The sequence below is a fragment of the Apiospora kogelbergensis genome (assembly GCF_038363985.1).
Source record: "Apiospora kogelbergensis strain CBS 113332 chromosome Unknown utg000005l_segment0_segment0, whole genome shotgun sequence".
NCBI lineage: Eukaryota > Fungi > Ascomycota > Sordariomycetes > Amphisphaeriales > Apiosporaceae > Apiospora > Apiospora kogelbergensis.
The window spans coordinates 350,285-374,698 of record NW_027117422.1 but is presented as its reverse complement, the minus strand read 5'-3'; the positions used below and the strand labels follow the sequence as shown (position 1 = coordinate 374,698).

Below are 24,414 nucleotides of genomic sequence, written 5' to 3'. Positions count from 1 at the left end.
ACCTTTTGAGAACTAAATTGATTTCAAACTGGATTACGACTTGAATCGAACTGTACTACTCTCTGAACAGCGAATGATTTTTAGCGTAGCGACAAATTATATCAACTTTACCGGTGCGGAAGTGATTGTCCAACAATGGGGTCTATGCAATCCATCATTCCTCTTTCTCTAAACCGTTTGTCTGGAAACTCGTTCCATCCCATCCGTTCTGGATGTTGTACTCGTCCTCCTCCGTCGTGCCATGCAAGACCTCGTAGCGCACCATCTCGCCGCAAACCCCGTCGCCCTGCTTATCCCCGCCGCACTCGCCCCTGACCAGCCGCGCCAGCCGCCCGCCGACGTCGCGGCCCTCGTACCAGGCGCCCTGCATGTAGCCGAAGTACGAGGCGCTGGTGTGCTCGCCCGCGAACCACAGCCGGCCCACGTTGGCGCGCAGGTTCTGGTGCTGCTCGAGCGTGGTGCCGGCGGGCCAGCACGAGAAGGACCCGTACGCCCACGGCGTCTGGCCCCAGCGCGGGTACTGGAACGCCACGGGCTCCGGCACCGCGACGTCGGGAAACATGGAGCGCAGCACCGCCATGACCTCGGCCTGCGTTTCCGCGTCCGTCATCCGCTCCACCCGCCGCGACTCCCGCTCCGTCACCGTCACAAAAATGGCGTGCGACCCCGGGAAGAACCCCGGCTTGTCCAGCGACTGCCAGATCGGGTACCAGCCGCGCTGCACCGGGTCCGCGTACAGGAAGTACTCGGTGTCGGTGGGCCACCAGGTCTCGTTGAATTGCAGGAAGATCTTGGTGTAGGTGCCCAACAAAAAGGACTGGATCGACACGTTCTTCCAGTCGGGCAGGGCCGGCTCGAAGGTTACGGCCTCCTCGTGCTGCAGCACCCCCAGCGAGAAGGTAGCCACGGCGTAGTCGGCCTCGATACAGGAGCCGTCTTTATTGACGACGATGACACCCTCGTCCGAATGGCCGATGCGCTCCACCACGGTACTGAGGCGCAGGCGCGCGTCGTTCGCGGCCAGGAACTCGGAGGCCTCACCTTTCACCCACGTGTTGTGGCCGCGCTGGTCGACGACGAAGTTGTTCTCGTTGCTGAACTGCAGGAAGGTGAAGTTGGAGACGGCCGTGTTGAACACCAGCGAGGTTTCCTCAGGGGTATACGCTTGTTCGCCATCTGCACATGGCAAGGTTAGCGATGTGGATAGAGCGGGAGCATCGCAGATTTCAACATACCGTATAGCCACCACTCCACGGCGTCGGCCGCCTGGGGGTACTCTCGCTGGTTGGGCTTCCATCCTACATGCGTCAGGCCCTCGCGGAGCGTCCGGTCTTGGATGTTGTCGACAAGGAGTTCACCTGCTTCGGCAGCCATGCGGCTGACGGCATCCTCGAACTCGTCAATCTCCGACGTGAAGTTCACTTGGCCCGTCTCGTTGTACGTCAGAATCTTGGTGTAGTCCGACTGTGTGTTGCTAATGTTCCACTTCTTCTCCTGTAATGAATGGTTCCGTCAGCGTCTATTCTCATTGCGAGGGGCATGCGCCTCAGCGACGGAGCAGGACGTACCAGTGTCCAGATAGGGTTCTCTTCAATCGGTGTTAGCAAGGTCTTGTCTTGTTTTATTGGAGCTTCGGGTCGAGGAACATACCTTTACCACCGGGTACTCCCAAACCTTGGGCCCAGTTGGCACCATACTCGACAAGGAGTGGCTTCCCATCCGGTCCCATGCCAAAGTTCTCGTGGTGCAGTCTTCCGCCTATCTCATCCTTATACTCAACGATGATGAAGTCGGTCACACCAGCGTTAGCTAGGGTTTGCTAAAGATTGTTGTCAGATCGATGTATAGCTTATGAATGCATAGGATATTATCGCTTACTGCAGCTGTGATTCCGGTGATTCCTGCGCCGCTATGCATCAGAACCATTAGTAGGGGCTTTTGTAGCTTCAGATAGACTTGGATTTCCCTCACAGGATGGCCACTTTGGTCTTCTGGCAAGTGCCAGACTGGCGGCGTGCGTGTTGTGCCGTGGGTATGGAGACAGCGTCTGCACCAGGAATAGTCTCGAGGAGGGACTGACGTGCGAGTAGACTCACCAACGTCAAGATGCCTCCGAGCTTGTAGTGGGTGAAAGGCATGGTGGTGGATGTCCTGTACGGTAACTTTCTTCTCTGGAGATGTCATGGAATCAAAGGTCTAACTGTTGCAAATAGTCTTGACGTCCTCCTTTATATAGGGAGATATCTATGTTCAATGCGATTAGTCTCAGCAAGCCACAACTCCGGGAATGTAGTGGACGGGTAACATGTCTCAGCTGATGCCTTGGTTACTCGTCTTGGCGCAGCTATGACATATGCCGCCCTGCATGATGGCAGGATGATATTACTGTGATAGCTGAAAAGTCGGAATTGTGCAGCTGGGATTGGCCAATTCAATCTGCCTAATCCCTATGCGTAATACAATGGCGGCGGGTGAGGGGAGAACTGCATTTCTCACTCTCTCCTGGAAAGCAGTTCACAATTGACGTGAGGTGGGCCGCGGCCAAGCTACTGCGATATTGGTGTTGCCCCTAGCAACATCGAAGACGTTGGAAACTTTCTGGGCCGTGGCTTGCCGTACAGCGTGCCCGTCCCGTCTCTGGGTGAAAGGTAAGACAGATTCCCGCCGTGCATTGTGCTAGCTTCTGTCTCGGGGTTAATGATAGCGCGATGCCAATGCAAAGAAAGGAAGCATATGTATGCCCTACCGAGCGGACAATTTGAGACATTGAGTGTGTGACCCAATCGATCGACAAAGGCGCACCTGGCACATATGACTGGGTGTGCAGGACACCTTTTTGTTCGTAATATAACAGCTTGGATATTAATATTGGCAATAGTAACTTTTACCTGTCTGCATCCGAGAGAACCGTATTGGAGAACACATCAGCACTTGTATCGGAAGAGAGTTCAGTCAAGCACTGGATTACCGTTGTGCATATATTAGACGCACCACTCATGCAACGCAATATTCGTTGTGCATTGGAGGGTTGTCCCCAAATGGAAGGTAGATAGAAGAAATGGTCGTCCAGAATCCGGGGTCCGGACCACTTAGATAATCGTAATGAGGCGTGGACCCAAGGCTTGTGATGCATACGATTGATGCACATAGCTTCACCTTCAACCAAACTGGCACAATAGCTGTGAATTATCAGAATGCAGCGCTTTCGACCAGACATGTGAGCAAATTGTCGTGGCTTGTTGGTGGGCTGGTATTGTAGGTGTCTCCCTACCATGGTTACTTGAGGCCTCAAGCTGAATTTACCTGGCAGGCGAACCCCACCACACAGTTCGGAAGGTGCATAAATAGATTCCCACTGCTCCCCTCTCCTTTCCTTCCTCTTCTTTTTCTTTTATATCGTCAGAGTTACCACACTCCACTTGGAAGCAAGGAGCTGGCTACAAAGAGGGCGGGGGATTCAAGCCTGGGTTACCACAGCGCTCATGATCGGTGATGACAATCACACATACTGCAGCTTGTAAGATGATCTTCTTGCAGCAGGGCAGCACAAAATGTGTTCAATCAGGTCTGAGATCACACGAATGGAGTCGTGGACGTGGAGGAGGCATGGTTGCAGAAATCTATTCGTCAATTCACTACCTCTATGTACATAATAGTTCCTACCACAGTGTGCCCACCTGCCACTTCGCCATCAAGCGATGGCTGGCCAACTCCATCTCGAGTCAAGGAAAGGTAGTGTATGGATGGATGAGAACATCGTAGTAGTGTTGAGTATGATAGTTCAGAATATGGAAGATGGAAGATGGAAGACCCAATGTGTAAGGGCTGCCGTATTTATACATCTTGAGGAGGGCTTTCATGACTTACTTTCTAGAGAAGGTCATGAGCAAGTACCTCGTGTCTGCAGCTCGACTGCCTCATGCCTAACGAGCCCCCTTGTCGAACGTGGAGAGAAGGCATGGCGTTCTACTCATATAAAGTGCGATACCCCTGATGAGTCGTGGCAAGACCAAGTGTCGCAGTGCTCGCCAAAGACGACGAAGAAAGTGCTTCTTCGGGAACGAGCCCCTTGCCATCTTGTCCCTGAAGTCAGTGCCACAGATTCGGTTGCGAGCAAGAGCCTCCTTCTACGTGATATTGAAAGGAGAGGTTGCATGGCGTGGCTACCTGAAGCGTCTGTTGCCTCCTCCCAGCTCGACGTGGCTGCACGTATCTACAGGATATGGAGGTCTTATGCGATTGGATTCTGCCTGGCAAGTACCTATCATATGGCGTGTAAGTTCACAGGCGTTCAATTGCTTCGAGATGGCAAGTGGCAAAGCAAGCACAGAGCAGCTTGGTATGGCAAGACTGCAACTCCTAGAAGACACGAAACATATCCACACAGATAATTGATGATATTGGCATGAAGGCAAGGAATAGCAATTACTTCCATGCAACATCAGATGTTGCCTGCGCCAAAGCCCCCACTGCTTGACAATTGGCAGCGACGTGAAATGGCCAGTTGGATACCTGTTTGGCAAGAACATACAAGTGTACGTTACACCCAGTTCACTAGGAACATCAAAGGCAGGTAGGCCCCGAACATGCAGTCAGGCCGGCACAAGGGGTTCTATGGGTCTCGGACGATTGGAGTTGACTTGCCGTCTAATACGGCGGTAGACACATAAATGCATATTCTGGCTGCATCAGTTTTGCAATGCAATAACCGTCATGGATTGGGGGCTTGGCTACAAAGGGAAGGTAGATGGGGAAATGGCCGTCCAGAATCCGGGCTCCCAACAACCTTGAGATTTAGTGGGGGTGCCCTGGAGCCAGTAGCGGTCGTCCCCCACGGCACATGCCAACAATGTCCCGCGTTTGATCCTTGACTCAGCAATTAACATCAACTACTCACGCTGGAGGGTGACATTCCTACCGAGCTTGCGTCGCCCAATGACCAGAAATCACCCCAATGCACTCTTATCGGCTCTTGGAAGGAAACGATGAGGGAGCGGCAGACAGGATTATAAGACTGGAGGATGGCCCGCTTGCTGCTAGGGCGCCCGTGGAAGATGGCGCTGCCGTCCAGCATTGTCGCAAACGCCCCGAACCTCCCCTCGCCCAATCTACCGCTTGGTGGCGCTGTTCACCCACCATGAAGTTTGTGCTTCTGGCTGTGGCTTTCTTTGCGACACTTTCACTCCAGCGCAGTGTAAGATACGCTAGAAACGAATCGACAGACTTTACCGCGCCGTTGCAATTCAGAAAAGATGGCACATTCCAGATCTCAATCTTGGAAGACCTGCATTTTGGCGAGAGTACGTATCAGCCAAACCCTATCCTCGATGCCGGTCGGTTAGGTAATTCCCCGCTCGTCGCTAATCAGTTTGCCTGCAGATGCGTGGGACACTTGGGGCCCCCAGCAGGACATCAATTCCGTCAAGGTCATAAACAAGGTTCTCGACGCCGAGCATCCCGAGCTTGTTGTGCTCAACGGCGACCTCATCACCGGCGAGAACACGTTCCTGGAGAACAGCACTAAGTACGTCGACCAGATCGTCGGCCCCTTGGTCAAGCGCGGCTTGTCGTGGGCCTCGACGTACGGCAACCACGACCACAGCTTCAACGTCACGGGTGCCACCATCCTGGCGAGAGAGCGCCGCTGGCCCAATGCGCGCACGAGGCAGATGGTCACGGGCGACGACGCGGGCATCTCCAACTACTACTTACCGGTGCACGATCCGGCGTGCACTAGCAGTGACTGCCCACCCGAATTGATCCTATGGTTCTTCGACAGCCGCGGCGGCTGGCGCTACCAGCAAAAGGATGCTAACGGCAACAAGGTCGGGCAGCCGGACTGGGTCGACGTCGGCGTGGTCAACTGGTTCACGCAGACTAACGCCGAACTGACGAACAAGCACCAGAAGACGATCCCCTCGCTGGCCTTCGTCCACATCCCCACTAACGCGTCGCTCGCGCTACAAGAAGCCGGTGTCGACGGACACAAGCAGCCCGGCATCGACGACGACGCGCCGCTAGCGCAGCAGGCCCAAGGCTGGTGTCCCGACGGCCGAGACGACGGCGACGCCTGTTCCTACGGCGGCCAAGACGTGCCGTTTATGCAGGCCCTCACGACGACGCCCGGGCTGCTGGCCGTCTTCTCGGGCCACGACCACGGCGACACGTGGTGCTACAAGTGGGACGGCGTGCTTCCGGGCATGACGGTCGCGGGCCGCGGGCTCAACGTCTGCTTTGGGCAGCACACGGGCTACGGCGGCTACGGTAGCTGGGAGCGCGGCGCGCGGCAGGTGCTCGTGACGCGGGACAAACTGCGCGAGGAAAAGGCGGTCGATACGTGGATCCGGCTCGAGTCTGGCAGCGTCGTCGGCCGTGTTTCGCTCAACGCCACGTACGGCCAGGATAAATACCCTGCCACGCCAAACACTAAGACCTCCTGCCCGACTTGCAACTATACCTCCGTGACGCCCATGCCGGGGACGAAGCGCAGGCGTTCTGGACATGGACCTGTCGACACCTGATGACACCGGCGAAGAACATGTTCGTCGCGACAGCTAATTAGAATTTGGTGAAATATAAGATAGTTGTAATGTTAACATTGGCAAAACCCACCAGTGACTCATCCGATGCCCTCTAATCACTGCTTCAGGGGTTTTTCCTGCTGTTCCTAAAGAACTAGGCATGGAAGGTACATCCAGTCACAGAGCTGACGACGGCCAGCGACCCATACATCCAGACCAAGTACGGATCCTGCGCCACAGGGCGAAGTGCCATGTGAGAAGTTAGGCGAGAGACGCTGCGAGCCAAGTAACTCTTGGGCGCCTGTCCGGCGTGATAGTTTACAGTTCGTAGTCGGTTTATCCGTTTACGCAGCGATGGGGTGCATTCTAGGACATGGTAGGTAACAACTAGCATGGTGGATGTGCTCTGTAGGGACCCTGGTTGGAAAAGCACCGCCCCATGGCCATGTTAGGGCTGCAGATCCTTTCAGACCGTCTGACCGTCAACAGAAACGTCAAGGGTTGCAACCAACATGAGTAAGAGATACCAAGTTCATCAGAGTTAATAAAACTGCCACTTTGAATACATTCTGTTTCCTGTTGAGTTGACAACTTGACACTGACCCGAAAAAGAAACAATCAAGTACATTCCATTCCACCAACACACTAATACAATGACATGCTAGTAAAGTCAGTTTCTTCCAAATCTATCAAGTCCTGCTCCGAGTTCTCAATGCAGGCATCAAGATCAAGGGTCTCCCACAACTCGAAGAGGTCGGCCATATCAGGATACAGCGCAGGCGTCGCACACAGAAACTTGATGCAAGCCTTCGGGCTCTTCTCTATGTCGCGTGACAGATCAAGAAGCCGCCCAATGATCATTCGGGTCTCACTCAGTCGCGTGTTGGGGTAGCCGAAGAAGCTCAGTCCGTCGATGGTGCAGTAAAGAATCGCGGTTTCGGGAAGCTCAAAGCATAGAGCCTCGTAAAGATCGCAAAGGCCGGTGACATCTCTGGCCTCGAGAGACTGCATGCACTCATTCAGGATCTCGTTGCTGAAGTCCCGGTATTGGTCGATGAGTTGCAGGATGAGCGTGATCATCATATCCCGACAGCTCGAATACCCATCATATTGGTGTTGGCCACAGAAGAATGTGACTGTGAGCATGAATTGGTTTCGCTGTTGAACCACTCGCAGCGCAGTGACAAGCTTCGCAACTGCGTGCGAGACCGGCGACAATTGGTCGTCTCGGCCCCCCATCCCTCCCATGATCATGAGTATCTTCTCATTTTCTAGTGTGATGAATGCCTGGAGTTGGTTGTTTCCAGTGACGGCCTTCACTCTGTGGTGATCACGCCTGTCCGACAAGCTTTCGCTGCTGGAAAGCTCGAGGCAATCATCTTCGACCATTGTTGTTGGGAAGAGCTTGCTCACAAGAAGGTCATCAACAATAACTCTAGGCGGTTCCTTTGAGCTCAGTCCAGTGCCTAGTTTCTTCCGTCTCTCTTTTTGAGTGACCCTGGTATAGTTAGTTGCGTGAAGACTGAGGCAGGCAGGGGTCTTACTATTGAGGCTTTTGCTCTCCTCCAAGACGGCGATGAGAGTATCGTGGAGTTCTTTGCCAAGGCGTAGTCGGTTAACTATCTTTTCCAACTCGGACCTTGACAGCGTATCTGCCGGTTTGTCGATCCGGTCCACCTTGACAATGATCAAACTTCTGTCCAGGATCTCATGCTTTTTCAACATGTCTAGGCGGAGATTGTTGAGCTCGTTCTGGTCGGTCTTGGAATGGGTGATCGCCCGTCCAAATTTTTCTATTATGTGTTAGGCAGTGAATTTCCATAAAAGGACTTTTGACATAACATACTCAGCCTTGTAACAAAGACTCGTTTGGATACCAGCCGTAGCACGTTAAAGATACACGTATACAGGCCCGACATCTGCTTATGCAGATTCTCATTGTTTCGCATTGCTCCAAGGACCAGATTAGTAGGTGAATCTGCAATTGAGCGGATATTGCTCAGTGCGTTGCAAACGAGGTCGTCCAGGCTCCGGTATGCGACAGCCACTTTAATGACAATAGTGAGAGCACCGAACATCACCGACCCACACCCTGAGGCTTCAGGGATGAATTCAAGAAAGGGCTCGATATTATCTGCATTCCGGCAAAACCCACGCAATCCCTGACGAAGTTTCTGTGCGATTTTTCGAAACTTGCCCTCCGCCTCAGGCTTGGCTGTTGACAGTTTCTGGTTGATCGTTCCGCAAGCGTTCTCGACAACGTTCCCCAAGTCTTGGGGGGGCCCTTCATAGTGAATCTCGTCCGCATTAATATCCATAACAGTTCCTAATTCTTTCGCAGTCTTGTGGTCCTTAAGGAGTCGTTTCTGCGTGGACACCAGCTGGGCCTGTGCCTCCTTGCATTCTTGGTAAAGCTCGTTAAAGTCGCTTTGCTCATGTCGGGTTAGTTAGTGGCATACCCGAAGGGTTGATGGCTGGATTTGGACGACCTTACAGCTTCTCAACTTCCTTATCGCTGTCAGGTGCGGCTCTTAGACGACTGTAATCACCGTGTTCATCAAACCTGACACCAGATGCTTCCGAGAAGTCCCACGCCCCATGGCTTGAACTGCCACGCTCCTTGATAAACTTCAGTGCCTTTCTACTGGTCGGTGTAAGCTTCATTCCCCCGACAGTCAACTGAACGACATTAGACTTGAGTTCGGCATCGGAGCTGCAGCTGACACCACGGGCGTCGGCCATCGAATCCACGGTGCGAATAAGTACTGTAAGGGCAGACAGAAGGAGTATGTTATTTGACTTGGCAAAGATTTATCAAGAGTCTGATACAGGGGTGGATTGTCTTTGAAAGATTAAGTTTGAGAACTGAATCTCTCTTTCCTGGAAATAGTTGGGGCGTATTGGACTACCCGAAATCCCTCAGAGGTGAGGCTCTGCTCTGATAACATCCAACTCCCCACCATGACCATCATTCTCGAAGCAGGCTGAGGCTGAGTAATATTATCGGAAGCCACGTTTTTCAGCTTTTCTGCATCGGAAACGCCCCCGGTAACCTCTTTCCGATCTCGTCCCCGCTTGGGTTGCACAATGTGGGTGGCCACCCCGTATCAACTGGACTGGAAACATCATTTGAGACATATGGTGAGTTGGCAAGCGCTGCTTATGCACACAAATGACGCCGGGCGCTATTGCCTCCTCCAATGGGCCATTTTCTAGAAGCAGGCTGAGCGGCAGCTGTTGGAGTCGCACGTCAGCACTTCTCAGACACGGTTCCTCTCGCCAATATCTTTCCTTTACCTTATCTGTCTCCCGAGTGCCCAATAATATTAATCAATCCATCGTGACCGGTCCGGACATGTTGTTCCGGTGGAATGCAATGAGACTTTCAGCTTTCGAGCCCATCGCGGGGTTGATGAGCGAGCCTTCTCCAGTGGTAATTATCACCCACACGAAACTGTGGTGGCGTTTATGCGGGCCAATGATTTACCTTCTAGTAAAGTCCACCCAATGAACATTCCATAAGCGTCGGGTAGTGCCCGTGAGACATCAGGATTCTTTACAAGGCAGTTAATATAGCCACTCGGCAAATAGATAAACAGTTTGGCGAAACCAGAAAATATTAACCAAAGGATCTCTAGGCCGTTGAGTCTCCTCTAGGGACGGACACTTCATTGAACTATCGATCGCGTCCCACGCTTGTCCCTTCTTGCCCCTCCTATCCTCTCCAAGTCAGTCTTGCCAGGGACTGTCCGGTAATCTAATCGCACTTATCATCACTCAAACACAACTTCAAAACCCTTTGTTTCCCTCACTCCTCTCACTGAGTCACAATGGATGAGCCGGCAGGCTTAGTGCCTCCCCATCCTAGACCCACTGAGTTTTTGTCTGACCAGTCAGGCCAAGAACAGCTCAGGAAATTGACAGAACGCATCATCGAATTGGAGAACCTCATCAAAAGCAAGAAGTAAGATGACCGCTCCTGGGATTCGTGACTTATCTGAAGTATTATCAGAGACGAAGGGAACCCTCCAGGGACTAAAACAGGCGACACGAACAAGAAACCTCCGACAACGAATTCCACGATCGAACGGAATGATAAGCATGCCCTCGAAAGCAGTGGTATTGGATTGGAATGCAAAGCATACTCCCAATCACTCCCAGACGACGGGTTCACATCCATCATTTCTGCATCTGAAAGTGAGGGTATTGGACCATTTGCCATCGTTGCTTTCTATGAGGACAGCAACTTTGATAAGGGCGCTCGCAATGGCTCAGCCGAGCCAGATCATAATGCAAAACACGAGAGTTTGCCTTGTTGCATTGTGATCCAGTCACCCATCATATTGAGTGTGCTGAGCGAGGTTACTGGCCAGAGACTCCCTAGGGGTCGAAATGTGTTAGTATGCCCAGTATCTTATAGTATACCAACTAACCAAACTACAACCGAGTTCAGCTTCTTGCCGCCTTTCAAGGTAAATATGCATCTCCGTTCCACCGTAAGGCTTCTTCTAACATCATGTAGCTCTTTATGGCCTATTGGGACAAGCTCCAACAGAGAGTTAAAGACCTTAAGCAGGTTCATGATCAACAATCACGCAAAAGTGAAGGTAAGGACAACAAACAGTTTCAACGAAAGTCAAGAACTACCAATAATGACCGCGAGACCATCAATCATATGGAGCTGTTCATCACCACCATCCAAACTTGCTTGTCCGAAACCATCACGCTACGGCGTAACATTCGGGACAAGCAATTGGAGAAGATCAGGTATAGTGATCTTTGGCATCTTTTCAACCCTGGAGACATGGTCATCAGTCAGAATTCCTCGGCTACCTCTATCCGTCGTGCTTATCTAGTGATTTGCGTGAGGGGTTGCAAGAGACCTCTCACCCTAGATCACCCCAGTCGTGGGAAATCGGACCTTGGCGAAACGGAGCATGTGACTACCAAGACGTCTAGCCATAGGCTGGATCCACTACAGCTCCTCTGCCTACGTATGGAGTATGATGGTACCACGCTTGGCCCTGTGGAGCACAAGCTGGAAATCTCGCCTTTTCAGGGCGAGAAACTGATTCAAGACCTTCTTTACTTCCCCAAGCAATTTATCCAGGGTGACGGCTACACCAATGAATTGCTTGTCCTTGGACGTAAGTTCATCAACTCACGCTACGGACACGCCACGTACGAAGGATCTCTCAGCTACGACGATAAATTCGTGGAAGGCGAGTTCTTCGTGGATTTCAAGAGCGCCTATGAGCCCGATACAGGAACGTTGGAGCCTCCGAAAATTGGTCTGATTACTACACCATCGGAAACACCCCCGCATATGCCAATGTTCGTTGAAAGAGTTGTTTCAAAGTTCCCTTTGATCCTCTTTCGCGATGATAAAATTGATGTCTTACGATGCGAGAAGTTCATGAAAAGTGATCTCTTTCCGAAGTCAATACCAGAAAACGGGGTCGATAGGCTGAAAGATGAGCACATCTTACTACTTCTGCCCCCGTATGTCGTTGGGTACAGCCTTCGTGTTAAGAAATGGTGTAAGCTTTCAGATCCTGTTAGTTATGTGCGCACTAACGATGTTTTCAGACAAGCTCAAGGTCAACGATGTCCGGATGCTTTCGCTACCTAATCTCCAACGGGAGAAGTCCTTTGAAAGCTTGGTCATTCCGTCAAAGTACAAGCAGATGTTGAAAGCCGTGGTCGAGAACCATGCGGCCTGCCAGTCGAACCAGGATTCTGCATACGGAAGAGACCTTGACCTTGTCAGTGGAAAGGGCAAGGGATTGATAATTCTCCTGTATGGGCCTCCTGGTGTTGGAAAGGTTTGTATATGCCAAAAACAACGAAGGAAACGTCTGCTAACTTCACCCCCAAGACCAGCACGGCCGAAACCATCGCGGCTTACACAACGCCCCCGCGGCCTCTTTACCCGATAGTTAGTACTCAAGACAAATTTAAATTATTCTTTTTGAAGTGCCTTTGCTAACCGCAGATAGACATGTGGAGATCTTGGGACAACCCCTGAACAGATTCAGGCTAACCTTGAAAGTCACTTCCGACTTGCACACCGCTGGAATTGCGTGTTACTGCTTGATGAAGCAGACGTCTATCTCGTCACGAGAGACATTACCGACTTGAAACGGAATGGAATTGTTTCTGGTACGCCCCCTTTTTCTTACAAAGCTGAATTTAACAAACACCGAGTTCGCTGACTGCTTATTTGACAGTCTTTCTACGAACGCTGGAATACTACTCCGGTATCCTCTTCTTGACGTCGAATAGAGAGGGCTCCATCGACGAAGCCTTCAAGTCCCGGATACATATGGCCTTCCATTACAAGCGGATCAACAAACAAGGCAACGTGAAAATTTGGGAAAACATGCTTACTCGTATAGAGGAGAACAATAACGGGAGCGACAAGAGGCTGCCGATCAAGTTTGACCGTGAGAAATTGATCGCCTGGGCGAAGAGGCATTTCGACAAGCACGATCTAGACAGCAGCGAAGATCCAAAGGCATCAGGCACCTGGAATGGCAGACAGATTCGGAATGCTTTCCAGACTGCCATCGCGCTAGCCGCTTACGAAAGGCTGGAAGACATCAAGAAGCACAACAAGACTCCAGAACAGGCCTTGAAGAAAGTAAAGTGGCGCAAGATCGAACTGAAACCATCGCACTTCAAGCAAGTTGAAGGGGTTGTTGGGGATTTCCAGCGCTACCGTAAGAAGACTATCTCACATCCGTCAAATGAACCAGAACTGATAGCTTGTACAGTAAACAGCTTCCACCCTCCGGATCATGTGCGTTCAAAGCTACGCGGCATGCGGAACGACACCTGGGATGGACGGTCTCAACAGCAACAATCGGCCTACCCCAGAAATTCGGCCACATGGAACGACTACATCGACGATGATACTCGACCGCGGCAAACCGCTCATGGCTGGAGTGGAAAAAGGAACGGCCAACGGGCGAATGTTCAGTTGTATGATTCCAGGCACGAGCGAGTTGTGGGTTACGGCAAAAAGAACCACAAAGGATCCAAGTCACACGCGTCTAATTCGCAGTCGGGGACCATCTTCATGGATGAAGAATATACTAGCAAAACCAACGACAACTCGAACGCTTCGGGCGACTCGGACGACGATTCCAACGACAATGACGACGATGACGATGATGACGATGATGACGATGATGACGATGATGACGATGATGGCTCCGGCACAGATTATACGCAAAGGGGGCGTGGATCGAATAGTGATGATTAGGATGAGGATAAGGGCTGCTTATTGACTGCGGCCCAAAAGTTGTCGAGTTCACTTTCCACTCGTTCCTGAATGCTGGGTCTGAGGATTGTCGTATGGGACAATCGTTGTTCCATCTTTCGGCCTTCTTCCCGTGCCATTGTGCGTATCGGGTCATTCGTTCCTTCGGCATATGCGCTTGTTGGTTTTCCCAGGTTGCTTCGCCTTGCTTAGTGTGATCAAGGTCTACCGTTGTTACTGTCCTTACAGACCTCGCGGATCAATTTCCTTACATATCGATAATGGCAGAATGTTGCGAGGTTAGTAGTGTAAATAGGGATATGGAACACGATGGAATACACTCATGATACTTCTTTCTGCTACATCCAAAATTTCTTCGGGGATCATGCAAATAGACAGATGTGCACAGCTTGAACATGACAGAAAGATAACGAAATCTATCGAGCGATACAAGTCTCACAACGGAGATCCCAATCAGCGGTTCCATCTCCGCTTCGTCTCCACCTCAATCCAAAACCCGGTTCCTGTTTCTGCTCTCGCCGAGTGATAAAATGTCTCGGGCGACTTGGGAAGAGGTCTGATTAAAGAAGCGACTAAGTGGGTCGGCCGTGTGGCGGTTGCTGGCGCCGAAGCCACAAAGATAAACTTGGCTTGTGCTAAGGTGTAAATAGATATGACTTGGATGGTAAGGACTGCTGGCGGCCTCGTGCAATACGGATGGTAGCGACTGCTAGACGCCTACGAATGCCTCGTGCTGCTCGCCATTGCTTCCTTTTTCGAGCGGTGGACGTCATTGTGGCCATTGTGGCTCAGCATTGTAGTGAATGGTACAGTAGGTTAGCGAGCACTTTCAGGCCATGCTTACAGGGGCTTCAGGGCCATGACACCGGCCAGCGCACGGGCCCAACCCGAATCCAGCGGCCAGCTCCTGCCCAGGATGCCGCCAATCATCGACGAATCCTTGCAAAACTCATCCGGCCACCGTCATCATCGCTCTCCAGCCCCCCACGAGATAGACATCACAACTTCGGGTTGTCATGTCCTGCACATCTCAGATCAGAGCTCCCACCGCGACACAAAGTTGATGACGAGGGTCGAGACTACCTGTCTCTCCCACTGCCCATCTGCTTCAGCTTGTTCGCAAAATGTCTCGCCGAATGTGTACCGGCTGGAGAAGCTGCGCTCCATCCCTTCACCTGCGCGCCAGTCAAATTCGACACCGGCCATTCTCATTTAGCTCCACAATACAGCTGCAGCAGCATCAACAACAACATGCCCGACCTACTGGAGTAGCCCCCAAAGTGCATCAAAGTCGTGGCCACTCACGCCATGACGGCAGCAAGCCCCGCAAGCCCACCATGCTCCTAGCTCACGTCTACGGCACCCTCTACCTGTCCATCGCCCTGCTCGTGACGGACGAGTCGCTGAGCTGGGACGCGCGCTGCGCGTTGGGCATCGAGACAGTGCAGGCCGTGTTGCGACTGGCCACGTACGAGGAGCGGAAGGCCGAGTTCATGCTGACGGGCGTGGCGCTGCTCGCCGCCTTCTCGGGCCTGGTGCCGGAGCAGCTGCAGGCCCACGACGGCTTCGCCGTGTCGCCCGAGTCGCAGATGACGGGCGAGCTGCAGAGCTGGGTCACGACGGCGCCGGACCCGGAGGTCAAGGGCGGCACGCTGCTCCTGTGCCAGGGCGTGTTCGCGAGCGACGACGAGCCCGAGCTCTACGTCTCGACCCACGGCAGCATGAACAACGACGCCGCCGAGGCCCTCATGCCGCCCTTCGAGGCCTTCGCCCGCTCGCTGGAGGCCCAGGGGGGCCGGTCCGTGGGGCTTTGATGGTCCTCCAGCCCAGTGGGGACTGGAAGTGCATCTACTGGGACGGCAAGCGTTGGTTCAACCTGATCTTCCTCGAGTGGCAGACGGCCGAGTCCTTGGGATTCTTAATAGAATGAATTCGGGGACTGGATAGTCCTAACTTACAGTACATAGGATTATGGTGTTCTAGAGCGTGGTTTTCTTTCTTTCAAGGGACGAAGAGCAAGCAAAATGTTGCTTTGAGGCAAGGCTTCAAAACGGTGCAACGGGAGAAGCTGTCATAAAAACAGGTATAGAAAGGAAGAGATGGTTTTGAGACTATAGACTAGTGAGGAAGGATAGACTAAAATTACATTTGGTATCTATTCGGCAATTGAACCCACCGAACCCGATGATGGTATGTCAGACAAGAGTAGTTGGCCTGGTCAATATATCCTATCAGGAACTTTGCTTAGATTTCTGCAGTGCATGGCACGCTGGAATGATCGAAGCACTTGATTCCTCCACCCGTAAGCTCGATCAAAGCGTCTACACATTGTATCAGTCAGATTCAGGCTTCCTGATGAATGTGCAGTACTTACTTGTCTCGAGGCTGAGTACATCGCCACCTTTCTTCTTGCACTTTAGCATGCCAGTCCGGGGAGACATGGCACACTTGTCGACAGCACCAGAGATTGCGCCACTAAATGTATTTATGCCTATGTAAGTGGAGTGCACAGAACGAAGTGAAGGAACAACCTGGAGCGGCGTAAGTGCTTACTCTTTGAGACCGACTAGCTTGTCGTCTTTAACTCCGAGACACTGGTTCAGGTCCAGTTGTACGCAGGGAGGTCCGCCCTCGCAGTGCACCTTGAGCAGCGCGGATTCGGAAACGGCGTTCGAGAACTGGAGGACTTTGCATTTGTCGGGCCAAGTCTCGTTCTTTTCGTCGGCTAGGGCTGTCCTGGCTGCGAGTGACAGAACCCAGGGGGCAATTGTGATTAATTTCATCTCGAGGAAGGGATGAACTTGCAGTTCGATGAAGAAACAAGAAAAGATGGGAAACCCCGTATGAACTATTAAATCTCAGTCGTAAGATGCTATTCCTCGCGGGCTAAAACAAAGGCACATAAAGGGGTCAAGGCCATGAAAGGGTGGCGGCTCACGTTCACACAAAGCGCTATTGATTAGCCCCTTAAAAGAAAGGGGTAGGTACCCAATGATTTATGTGAAAGTTGTCTTTAGATAGACACATGATTTAGCTAGTATACATTATGGAAATTAGTGGTGGCAACCAAATGCAAGAAAAGCTCAGAATGGTAGTTGGAAAAACCACCTTGCCCCCCTCCCCCTAAGCCCTCGGGCAAAGCTGCCCCGTCTGCAGCGTCAACCAGCTCTCCTGCCCCTTGACGTACCAGCCCTCGCTGCCGACGGCGGTGGGCGCCCAGAACACGGAGCGCGGGTCGAGGTCGCGCTTGATGCGCAGCAGCCGCTGGTAGTTGTCGTACCCGTAGAACGCCTCCTGGTACGCCGGCTCCATGACGTCGGCCTCGTTGAGGTAGGTGCCGCCGCCGGGCGTCAGCGCCCGCAGCCGCGCCATCCAGTCCTGCGAGATGCGCACGTTGACGCGCTCCACCTCGGCGGCGGGCGCCGCCGCGTCCCAGATGGTCCCCACGATCGCGAACATGTACGCGTCGCGCCACGCCGGCTGCACCGCGCTCGCCGCCGCGCCCGCGGGGGTGCGGCCGCCGTTGATGCAGTAGAAGATCAGCGACGAGCCCTGCGCCACGAGGTCGAGCAGCGTCGACACGGTGTCGTTGAGCAGGCTCGGGTTCGCCCAGTTCTCTTTGGGGATCAGCCGCGACGCCGTGCGCACGGTGGGCATGCCGACCATGTCCGAGGGGAAGTGGTTCTCGTAGGCCTCAAGGAAGCTGTCGGTGGTGAAGAACTTCGGCTCGACGGGGAACCCAAGCGTCTTCCAGTCCGCGAGCAACGGCGCCACCAGCTCCCGGTACTCGTCCAGCCCCATGTCCGGCACCAGCCACGGCTGCATGGCCCACGTGTGCCCCGTGCCGTCGGGCGACGGCAGCAGGGTCCCGTACGCGTAGGTGCCGGCGTCGGCGAAGGCGGGGAAGCGGCGCATGTACGCCGCCAGGGCCGCGTACAGCCGCTCGTTGCTGAGGGCCGCGTCGGCGCCCGTGCCCGACGTCACGGTGAAGGTCATGCCCGAGAATGCCATGCGCGGGTGCACGCGCACCGTCATGGACGTCACGACGCCGAAGGTGCCGCCGCCGCCGCCGCGCAGCGCCCAGAACAGGTCCGCGTGCTTCTGCTCGTCCGCCGTCACGAACCGCCCGTCCGGCCGCACCACGTCGATGCTCAGCACTTGGTCCGCCGACAGGCCGTACTTGCCCGTCATCGGGCCGAAGCCGCCGCCGGCCGTGTAACCTCCCGCTACGCCGACTGTCTGTTTGGGGGGTTTCGACTGTCAGCTTCGTAGTTTCTTACTTGGACCCATATACCCGATTATAAAGTGTAATAACTCACTCTGCCTTCGCCACTCATGGCGGTCACGCCGAACTTGTCGGCGGCCTGGTATAGCTCGTATCCCTCGATGCCGGCGCCCATCTTGATCGCGGGGCCCGTGTAGGACGTAGATGGCGAGCTGTACGCGGGGATGAAGTCGAGGTCTTTGAGGTGGTGGGTCCAGATGGATAGGGAGCCTGCACCTGTGGACTTGCCGATGTAGTCGTGGCCCGTGTTCCGCACGACGAGACGCACGCCCGTGTTGCGCGCAAAGTTCACGGCGAGCTGCACGTCGGCCACCGTGGTGACGTTGATGACATGCACCGGAGAGCCGCCGAGCTCGCAGGTCTTCCCGGCGACGCCGGCGTTCTGGGGCAGGCAGGTGAGGCCCTGGAATAGGGGCCACATCATCGAAGTAGGGTCCAAGGTACTGTAACAGTAATTAGTGAGACCCATTCAGTTATGTCAAGTCATATCGGTGAGACTGTTGATCGGGAGGGAGAAAAGGGGGCGATTGACGTATACTCACTGGATTTCCGAATCATCCCATTTGTCCAGCAAGTTCTCGCATTTGGCGGCATCATAATGTTCCCCCTGATAGCAGACAGCTCCAATGGGCACCGTCGTGATCAGCTTGCCCCCGGTGAGCAGGTCGAGGGTGTCCCACGTCTCAGCGGTGGGCCACGCATTCTCACCGGGAAACGCTTTACACTTAGGGGTGCCAGGTTGCGAACCGTCGTCGAACCGAAAGAGTGTGACATTGTCGAGATCCAGGGAAGTCAGGTTGGAAAGAACGGCGTCGGTGAGCTGGAAGGCTTCCGGGCTGGTAGACCCAGGCAAGACTGTCTCGAAGGCTGGACCAATGTTGAGCGATGTAGCCACTGATTTCAGCGTTAGTCAGGTGCAGCTAGTCGCAGTATACATAAAAGGATCTGTAAATAAATGGGAAGGCAGCTTACCTTTGAGGCCGCCACGGAGAAGAAAGCTCTGCGAGGAAACGAGTGGTGATAGTAATGCGGCGATCGCCAAGAACGCACGGGGCGTTGAACGAGACATTAGACAGAATACTACCTGGTCACAGGCTGTTGAGCTAAAAGAATGACTGTTGCCTGATCGGCGAATAAACGAATGGATAGGGAGTTAGTTGCCCTTTGGTGATAGCAGTCACTTGTCAGCTAGCTCTCTCAACTGACTGACTCAGGACGATCAGCTGGACTAGAGAAAGCGAGGTCAAGGCAGAACAATGTCCAGGCGGCGGGACACTAAAGAGATATCAACGCTCTCTCTGGCCTGGTGGAGAACTCCTAGTCTCGATCGGAAACGGCAACGAAAGAATGGTGGTCCCGGAGACGACCCGGATTGAGTACCGGACGCAGGGGAAGTCGGCCCAGTTGAGACGGGTGCATATGCCACTCTGGGAAGAAGCGAAAGCAGTGCTCGGCGGTCGGCAATGACATTACCTGCGCAACGGTAGCCCGGAAACTGCCAACTCGCGATATCAGGCCACTACCAAGCACCCACACGTACAGGCATTCAGCAGTTGTCGGCCAGCTCATTTCCCGTGTTGTTGCGGCGCAGTGTGCGGCGCGTTGGGTTAGTTACCTTGCGCAGGCTATATTATGCATGTCATATAGCTACCAAGCTGCAAGATGACCATGAAGGGGAGTGAATCCGAGCGACAGGAACTTTACAGTGACCCAAGAAGATGGGTGGTGTGAACGAGACCCACGGACCGTGAAGTTGACCGGGTTCATGACGACGCCCCCTGCCAGGCCCAAAAGGGGCCCCACGAGGGGGACAGGGGAGGAGAAAAAGGCCGGCCGAGAGCCGATGGACAATAAATGGGTCAGAAATAATGATCTGGCTATCCAGAAGTCGGCCGGGCATGGCTCTAATGTCGATAATAATGAATGCAGAATCAAATAAAATATGCATTATTCCCATAGCTGCTTCTTGTCCAGAGACAGGACTACATATATTGGCAATGCTAATTGGGACCTTCTGACCTGGACCATGTGCAATCTTGTTTTTGCCGGCGTTGCCAACCCCGGTTCTGATGAAGATCTTTGCCACTTCAGCCCGGGCAGGACCGGCGGGGCAAAATGATCACTAGCAGGGTCGCATCGCACAGCAGAGAAGGGGAAGTGATGTGTTGATCCAGGAACCCGATCCAGCACATTGGACCGACACGCTCACCCGGCCGCCCGTTGCAACTCTCGCCGCTGTCGCAATCACAAAATGATGCAACATGCAGCATGCTCCATATCGGAAAAGCTCGAGGATTGCTGCGATCGTGGACCTGGCATGTCCCCGGATCAGCAGAATGGGTTTACATACTTCCAGGTGATAGTCGATTACCGCAGAGTCCCATTAAACAAGCAATATGACGAATCCGTCGAGAAAGAAGGTGCCTCTGCATAAGTCGAAACATAAACTGCTGACGGGAAACGAACTGGCTGTCGCGATTGGGCGCCATCTCCCCACAAAGGTCCGAACAGGTAAGGTTGACAGCCCGAGCGATGCAACTCTGCCAATGCGGGCCTCCCATATGAACATCCAATGCAACCTTGGCAACGACAACAAATGCACCGGGGCAGCATCCGTCACATCAGGTTTCTGTAATTCCCCCTCTCCATCGCCTACGAAAGCCGAGCGATGTGAAACTGCTAACAATGGTAGTGTCGTTGTGAGGTGATATCCGTAGTGACCCTTTACTGAGAAGGCACAACATGGCTAATGGTTTGGTCGGTTCTCACCAATCGCAGCTCGACTCCGGCGCAGAACCCGGATTATTACATGGAGCACATACTTTGTCTAGCGAGCATGGAGGCTAATGGCTTGCGTGTGAACTCCTTGTCTTTGCCGCGCTGATCGGCAGCCTGGGCCACGACATGCTCCCCCAATCCTACAGGCAATGTAACACCCACAGATTCCCCCAACTTAACGCGGGAAAGAGCATGACAGTAGCAAGACGGCGGCAATTGGCGGGCGCTGGAGAATATTGTTTCTCTTATTGATGCTTTGCCGGGCATTCGGATTGCAATCTCGCTCCATCTTCTTCATTCATGACTGAACCTGGCAACAATCGGGTCTGCCAGGGGTATTTCATACATATGCAGCTCAGAGCTCTTAAGAGACCGGCAGCCCCATATCTCCTTCTTGGCGGCCACACCCTATCCCATTTCTTTTTAATAATCGGCAGCCGCCCCGTTCCTTTTTGGATTCTCCGTCAGGAAAGGAAAGGACTCGTCTGACGAAGCGGAACGCCAGAGAGGAAGGATATCGCTCGTTTTATCCATTCCATCTTCCGAGCGCGAGCGCCGATCCCGCCCCCGTCGCCATCATGGCCATTCCCGCGACGCCAGATATCTCGGCCATGCCCACGCCGCCCAAGCAGGCCGTCGCTCTGTTCATCATCGTTTTCTTCACCGCGCTCGCTTTCATCGCCTTTTCACTTAGGGTCTGGACGCGGCTACGGGTCACGCGACAATGGGGAATCGGTACGTCATTTACGCCACGAGGTTGGATGGTGAAGGAATATGCTAATTCGTATTGTGTCTCGTTTTATGCAGATGATACACTGATGGTCCCGGCTGAGGTATGTTTTATCTGGATGCTGCTACGCGTTGTGCACTGGCTGACTTATGACTAGTTATGCTCCATACTCATGGCCGCTCCGTTTTACCTGTGTAAGTATAGTGCTATTTCTACCTTGCATCCAACCACAGCATCTAACTAGAGAAACATAGACGCAAAACTGGGATACTTCGGCTGGCACAAAGAGGACGTCCCTGCAGACTTCGACCCGTCACCCGGGCTGTGGTGGTTCTACTTGTCCCAGATCTTCTACAACCCGATCCTGGCCCTCGTGAAATGCTCGGTGCTCGTCTTCATCCTGCGCGTGGGCGGGCTGCGGTCGGGCGTGCGGTGGGCGTGCTTCGGCCTGATCACCTTCACGGCGCTGCAGGCCGTCGCCATCTTCTTCGCCGTGCTGCTGCAGTGCGTGCCCATCGAGGCCAACTGGGACATGGCGGCCCGGGCCGACGCCAAGTGCATCGACGTCGCCTTCCACGTCACCATCTCGAGCATCACCATCCTGACCGACATCTTGGTCGTGGCGCTGCCTTTCTACGTATTCCTGGGTCTCAAGATGCGCAGGGCGACCAAGATCGCCGTCATCTGCGTCTTCGCCCTCGGTGGAGTGTAAGCCGAAACCCCCTTTCCCACGCATGGTCCGAGACTAACCCGACGACCTTGGACAGTGTCACAGTGGTCGGCATCGTCCGTATCTGGGGCGTGATCCAGCTCTTCTACTATCCCGACCCCAACGGCGACACCTTCTACGACATCAAGATGGTGCTCTCGGTCGTCGAAGTGAACACGGCCATCGTCACGGCCTGCGCGCCCGTCCTCCGGCCCCTGCTGCGCCACTTCTTCCCCTCGCTGTTCTCGGTGGCGAGCGAAGACGACTACTACCACAAGCACGGCGCGTCCGGCGGCGACGGCACCGCCAACAACCCGTACGGCCAGGGCAGCGGCCGCAACTTCAGCAAGAAAATGTACGGCAGCAACGACATGTCGCGCACGCGCTCGCACCGCCAGAACCCGCACGGCGGCGGCGGCGGCATCGCCATGAAGCCCCTGCGCGGCTTCGACTCGGCGCAGCACTCGGGCCACGTCGAGGTGCGCGGGTCGACGCCCACGGGCTCCGACGAGGCCATCATGACGTACAACGGCATCATGCGCACCATGGACGTCAAGGTGCAGTACGAGGACACGGAGCCGCTGCGTCGGCAGAAGACGGAGACGGGCGTGGACGGCGGTAGGAGGCCCAGAGGGTCTTTTGATTGATAGCGATACTTGTAGATCTGTACATGAAACAGCAATATAATAACATTGTTCTTATTTGTAATACTTGTATTATCCTAAGATACTTATCTAGGGTTGTGCGACATTCCTATATTATCACCATGCTTCGACAGGGGCCTCGATATTTAATCCACGGTCCAGAAGGAAGCGGACGGTGTCCAGATGGCCGTTAAAAACCGCGAGGTGCAACAGTGTGTATATCATGCCACGAGACCAAAAGAACAATGAGTGCAGGGTTCGAGGAGTACTCGTGAGGTATCCAAAGTCACTAGAATACGTGTCCCCCCCGGTAAATGTTTCAATTGATGACGGTGAGAAGGGAGCCATTGGGGTTGCAGGTGGCGGCGTGAAAAGATCGATCAAGGCCGTCGATTTTCTGAATAAAGCCGGTGTGGCCACGCTCGGCGGCCAGAAGAGGATAGATGGGTCCTTGTTTTTACGTATTGTCTGATAGACGACATGGCTGGCGATGTTACTGAGCCAATTGCCCACCTGGGCCAATGCTGCCTGGTCTTCAATAAAGCAACACTTGACGATGTGAAGCACAATCTCCACATGTAGAGGAGTTCGTTGCGTTGTGGTATGATTGACCGGGCACACCGGCCTCGGCCTTTGCAACTTATTCTTCCTTTAGCTGAGATTGATCTTGAGACAAGAGCGAGGAGGAAGAGAAAGAGTAGGAATGATGGATAGATGAGCCCTGGCTTGTGTCGTAATTGTCTAGTGTTTTGATATTTACCGGACGATTGGCTTATCATGAGTTATTCAACTTGAGCTCCACGGACTTGAATCTGTTAGTGACGTGGGTGGAGTGTTGTTGGATGTGGTATTGGTTACTCAGTTCGACCAGGCAAAAGCAAGAAAGGGAACGAGGCAAGCCTTTTAGATGGGCAGCCTGAGTCACCAGAGATAGCTCTTATTAAAGTTTCTGTTTTGATCCATTTAAGAAATAATCAAGGTTTTGATATTTAACGTTAAAGAGCTCTATTCATCAATATCCAAAAGTTTATAATTGCCATCGATTCAACCTCCTCATAGTGGTATAGCCGGTCGCAGAGTAGTTTTCCAATGCCGAGGTACTGGCTAATTATATCTTCTAGAGGTTTCAAAACTATTGGGTAAAATAGCCCTTTAGTTGTGCGTGTACATTTCAAGAGTCAGATAGTGAAGAAGGTTTCGTTTCTGCTAGGCCTGATAGCGTGGAATCGAGTAAACAAAAGGAAGAACAGAATGGGCTGACCAACAAGAGACTTGGAGGTTTGTGCCTCCCAAGGGAAGTGCCACTGAATTATCGAATTTCTGTGTCTTGCCTTCATCCAATAGCTGTCCATATGGATCTTTTCTACCACTATACACTTAACCCCAAAGCGAAGTCCTTCGTCTAAGAGAGCGACATCTGCTGTTGACTGGTTTCCGGCTTTTATCCACTCGTCTTTAACGC

The 24,414-nt window shown here is 53.3% G+C and overlaps 7 protein-coding genes across 7 annotated transcripts; 4 read left to right on the top strand and 3 right to left on the bottom strand.

The window, feature by feature from the left end:
* Positions 1–154: 154 nt before the first annotated feature.
* Positions 155–2,138, bottom strand: PG998_006695 (amine oxidase; the record flags this gene model as incomplete). The annotated part of the gene is made up of 6 exons (XM_066873511.1): positions 155–1,176; positions 1,236–1,494; positions 1,569–1,588; positions 1,651–1,819; positions 1,879–1,909; positions 1,972–2,138. 6 exons carry the CDS (start codon positions 2,136–2,138, stop codon positions 155–157), a joined length of 1,668 nt encoding a protein of 555 aa, XP_066729456.1.
* Positions 2,139–5,137: 2,999 nt separating this feature from the next.
* On the top strand, positions 5,138–6,521 carry PG998_006694 (uncharacterized protein; the record flags this gene model as incomplete). Its single annotated transcript, XM_066873510.1, has 2 exons — positions 5,138–5,300; positions 5,380–6,521. 2 exons carry the CDS (start codon positions 5,138–5,140, stop codon positions 6,519–6,521), a joined length of 1,305 nt encoding a protein of 434 aa, XP_066729455.1.
* Positions 6,522–7,166: 645 nt separating this feature from the next.
* Positions 7,167–9,263, bottom strand: PG998_006693 (uncharacterized protein; the record flags this gene model as incomplete). The annotated part of the gene is made up of 3 exons (XM_066873509.1): positions 7,167–8,314; positions 8,368–8,948; positions 9,016–9,263. 3 exons carry the CDS (start codon positions 9,261–9,263, stop codon positions 7,167–7,169), a joined length of 1,977 nt encoding a protein of 658 aa, XP_066729454.1.
* A 1,786-nt stretch (positions 9,264–11,049) lies between these two features.
* Positions 11,050–13,788, top strand: PG998_006692 (uncharacterized protein; the record flags this gene model as incomplete). The annotated part of the gene is made up of 5 exons (XM_066873508.1): positions 11,050–12,061; positions 12,111–12,346; positions 12,373–12,497; positions 12,574–12,683; positions 12,752–13,788. 5 exons carry the CDS (start codon positions 11,050–11,052, stop codon positions 13,786–13,788), a joined length of 2,520 nt encoding a protein of 839 aa, XP_066729453.1.
* Positions 13,789–15,143: 1,355 nt separating this feature from the next.
* Positions 15,144–15,736, top strand: PG998_006691 (uncharacterized protein; the record flags this gene model as incomplete). Its single annotated transcript, XM_066873507.1, has 2 exons — positions 15,144–15,604; positions 15,637–15,736. The coding sequence occupies 2 exons, from the start codon at positions 15,144–15,146 to the stop codon at positions 15,734–15,736; spliced, it is 561 nt and encodes a 186-aa protein (XP_066729452.1).
* A 1,193-nt stretch (positions 15,737–16,929) lies between these two features.
* PG998_006690 (uncharacterized protein) lies at positions 16,930–19,160 on the bottom strand (the record flags this gene model as incomplete). The annotated part of the gene is made up of 4 exons (XM_066873506.1): positions 16,930–18,045; positions 18,126–18,534; positions 18,634–18,985; positions 19,064–19,160. 4 exons carry the CDS (start codon positions 19,158–19,160, stop codon positions 16,930–16,932), a joined length of 1,974 nt encoding a protein of 657 aa, XP_066729451.1.
* Positions 19,161–21,447: 2,287 nt separating this feature from the next.
* Positions 21,448–22,955, top strand: PG998_006689 (uncharacterized protein; the record flags this gene model as incomplete). Its single annotated transcript, XM_066873505.1, has 5 exons — positions 21,448–21,604; positions 21,677–21,702; positions 21,757–21,793; positions 21,854–22,307; positions 22,367–22,955. The coding sequence occupies 5 exons, from the start codon at positions 21,448–21,450 to the stop codon at positions 22,953–22,955; spliced, it is 1,263 nt and encodes a 420-aa protein (XP_066729450.1).
* Between the last annotated feature and the right edge of the window lie 1,459 nt (positions 22,956–24,414).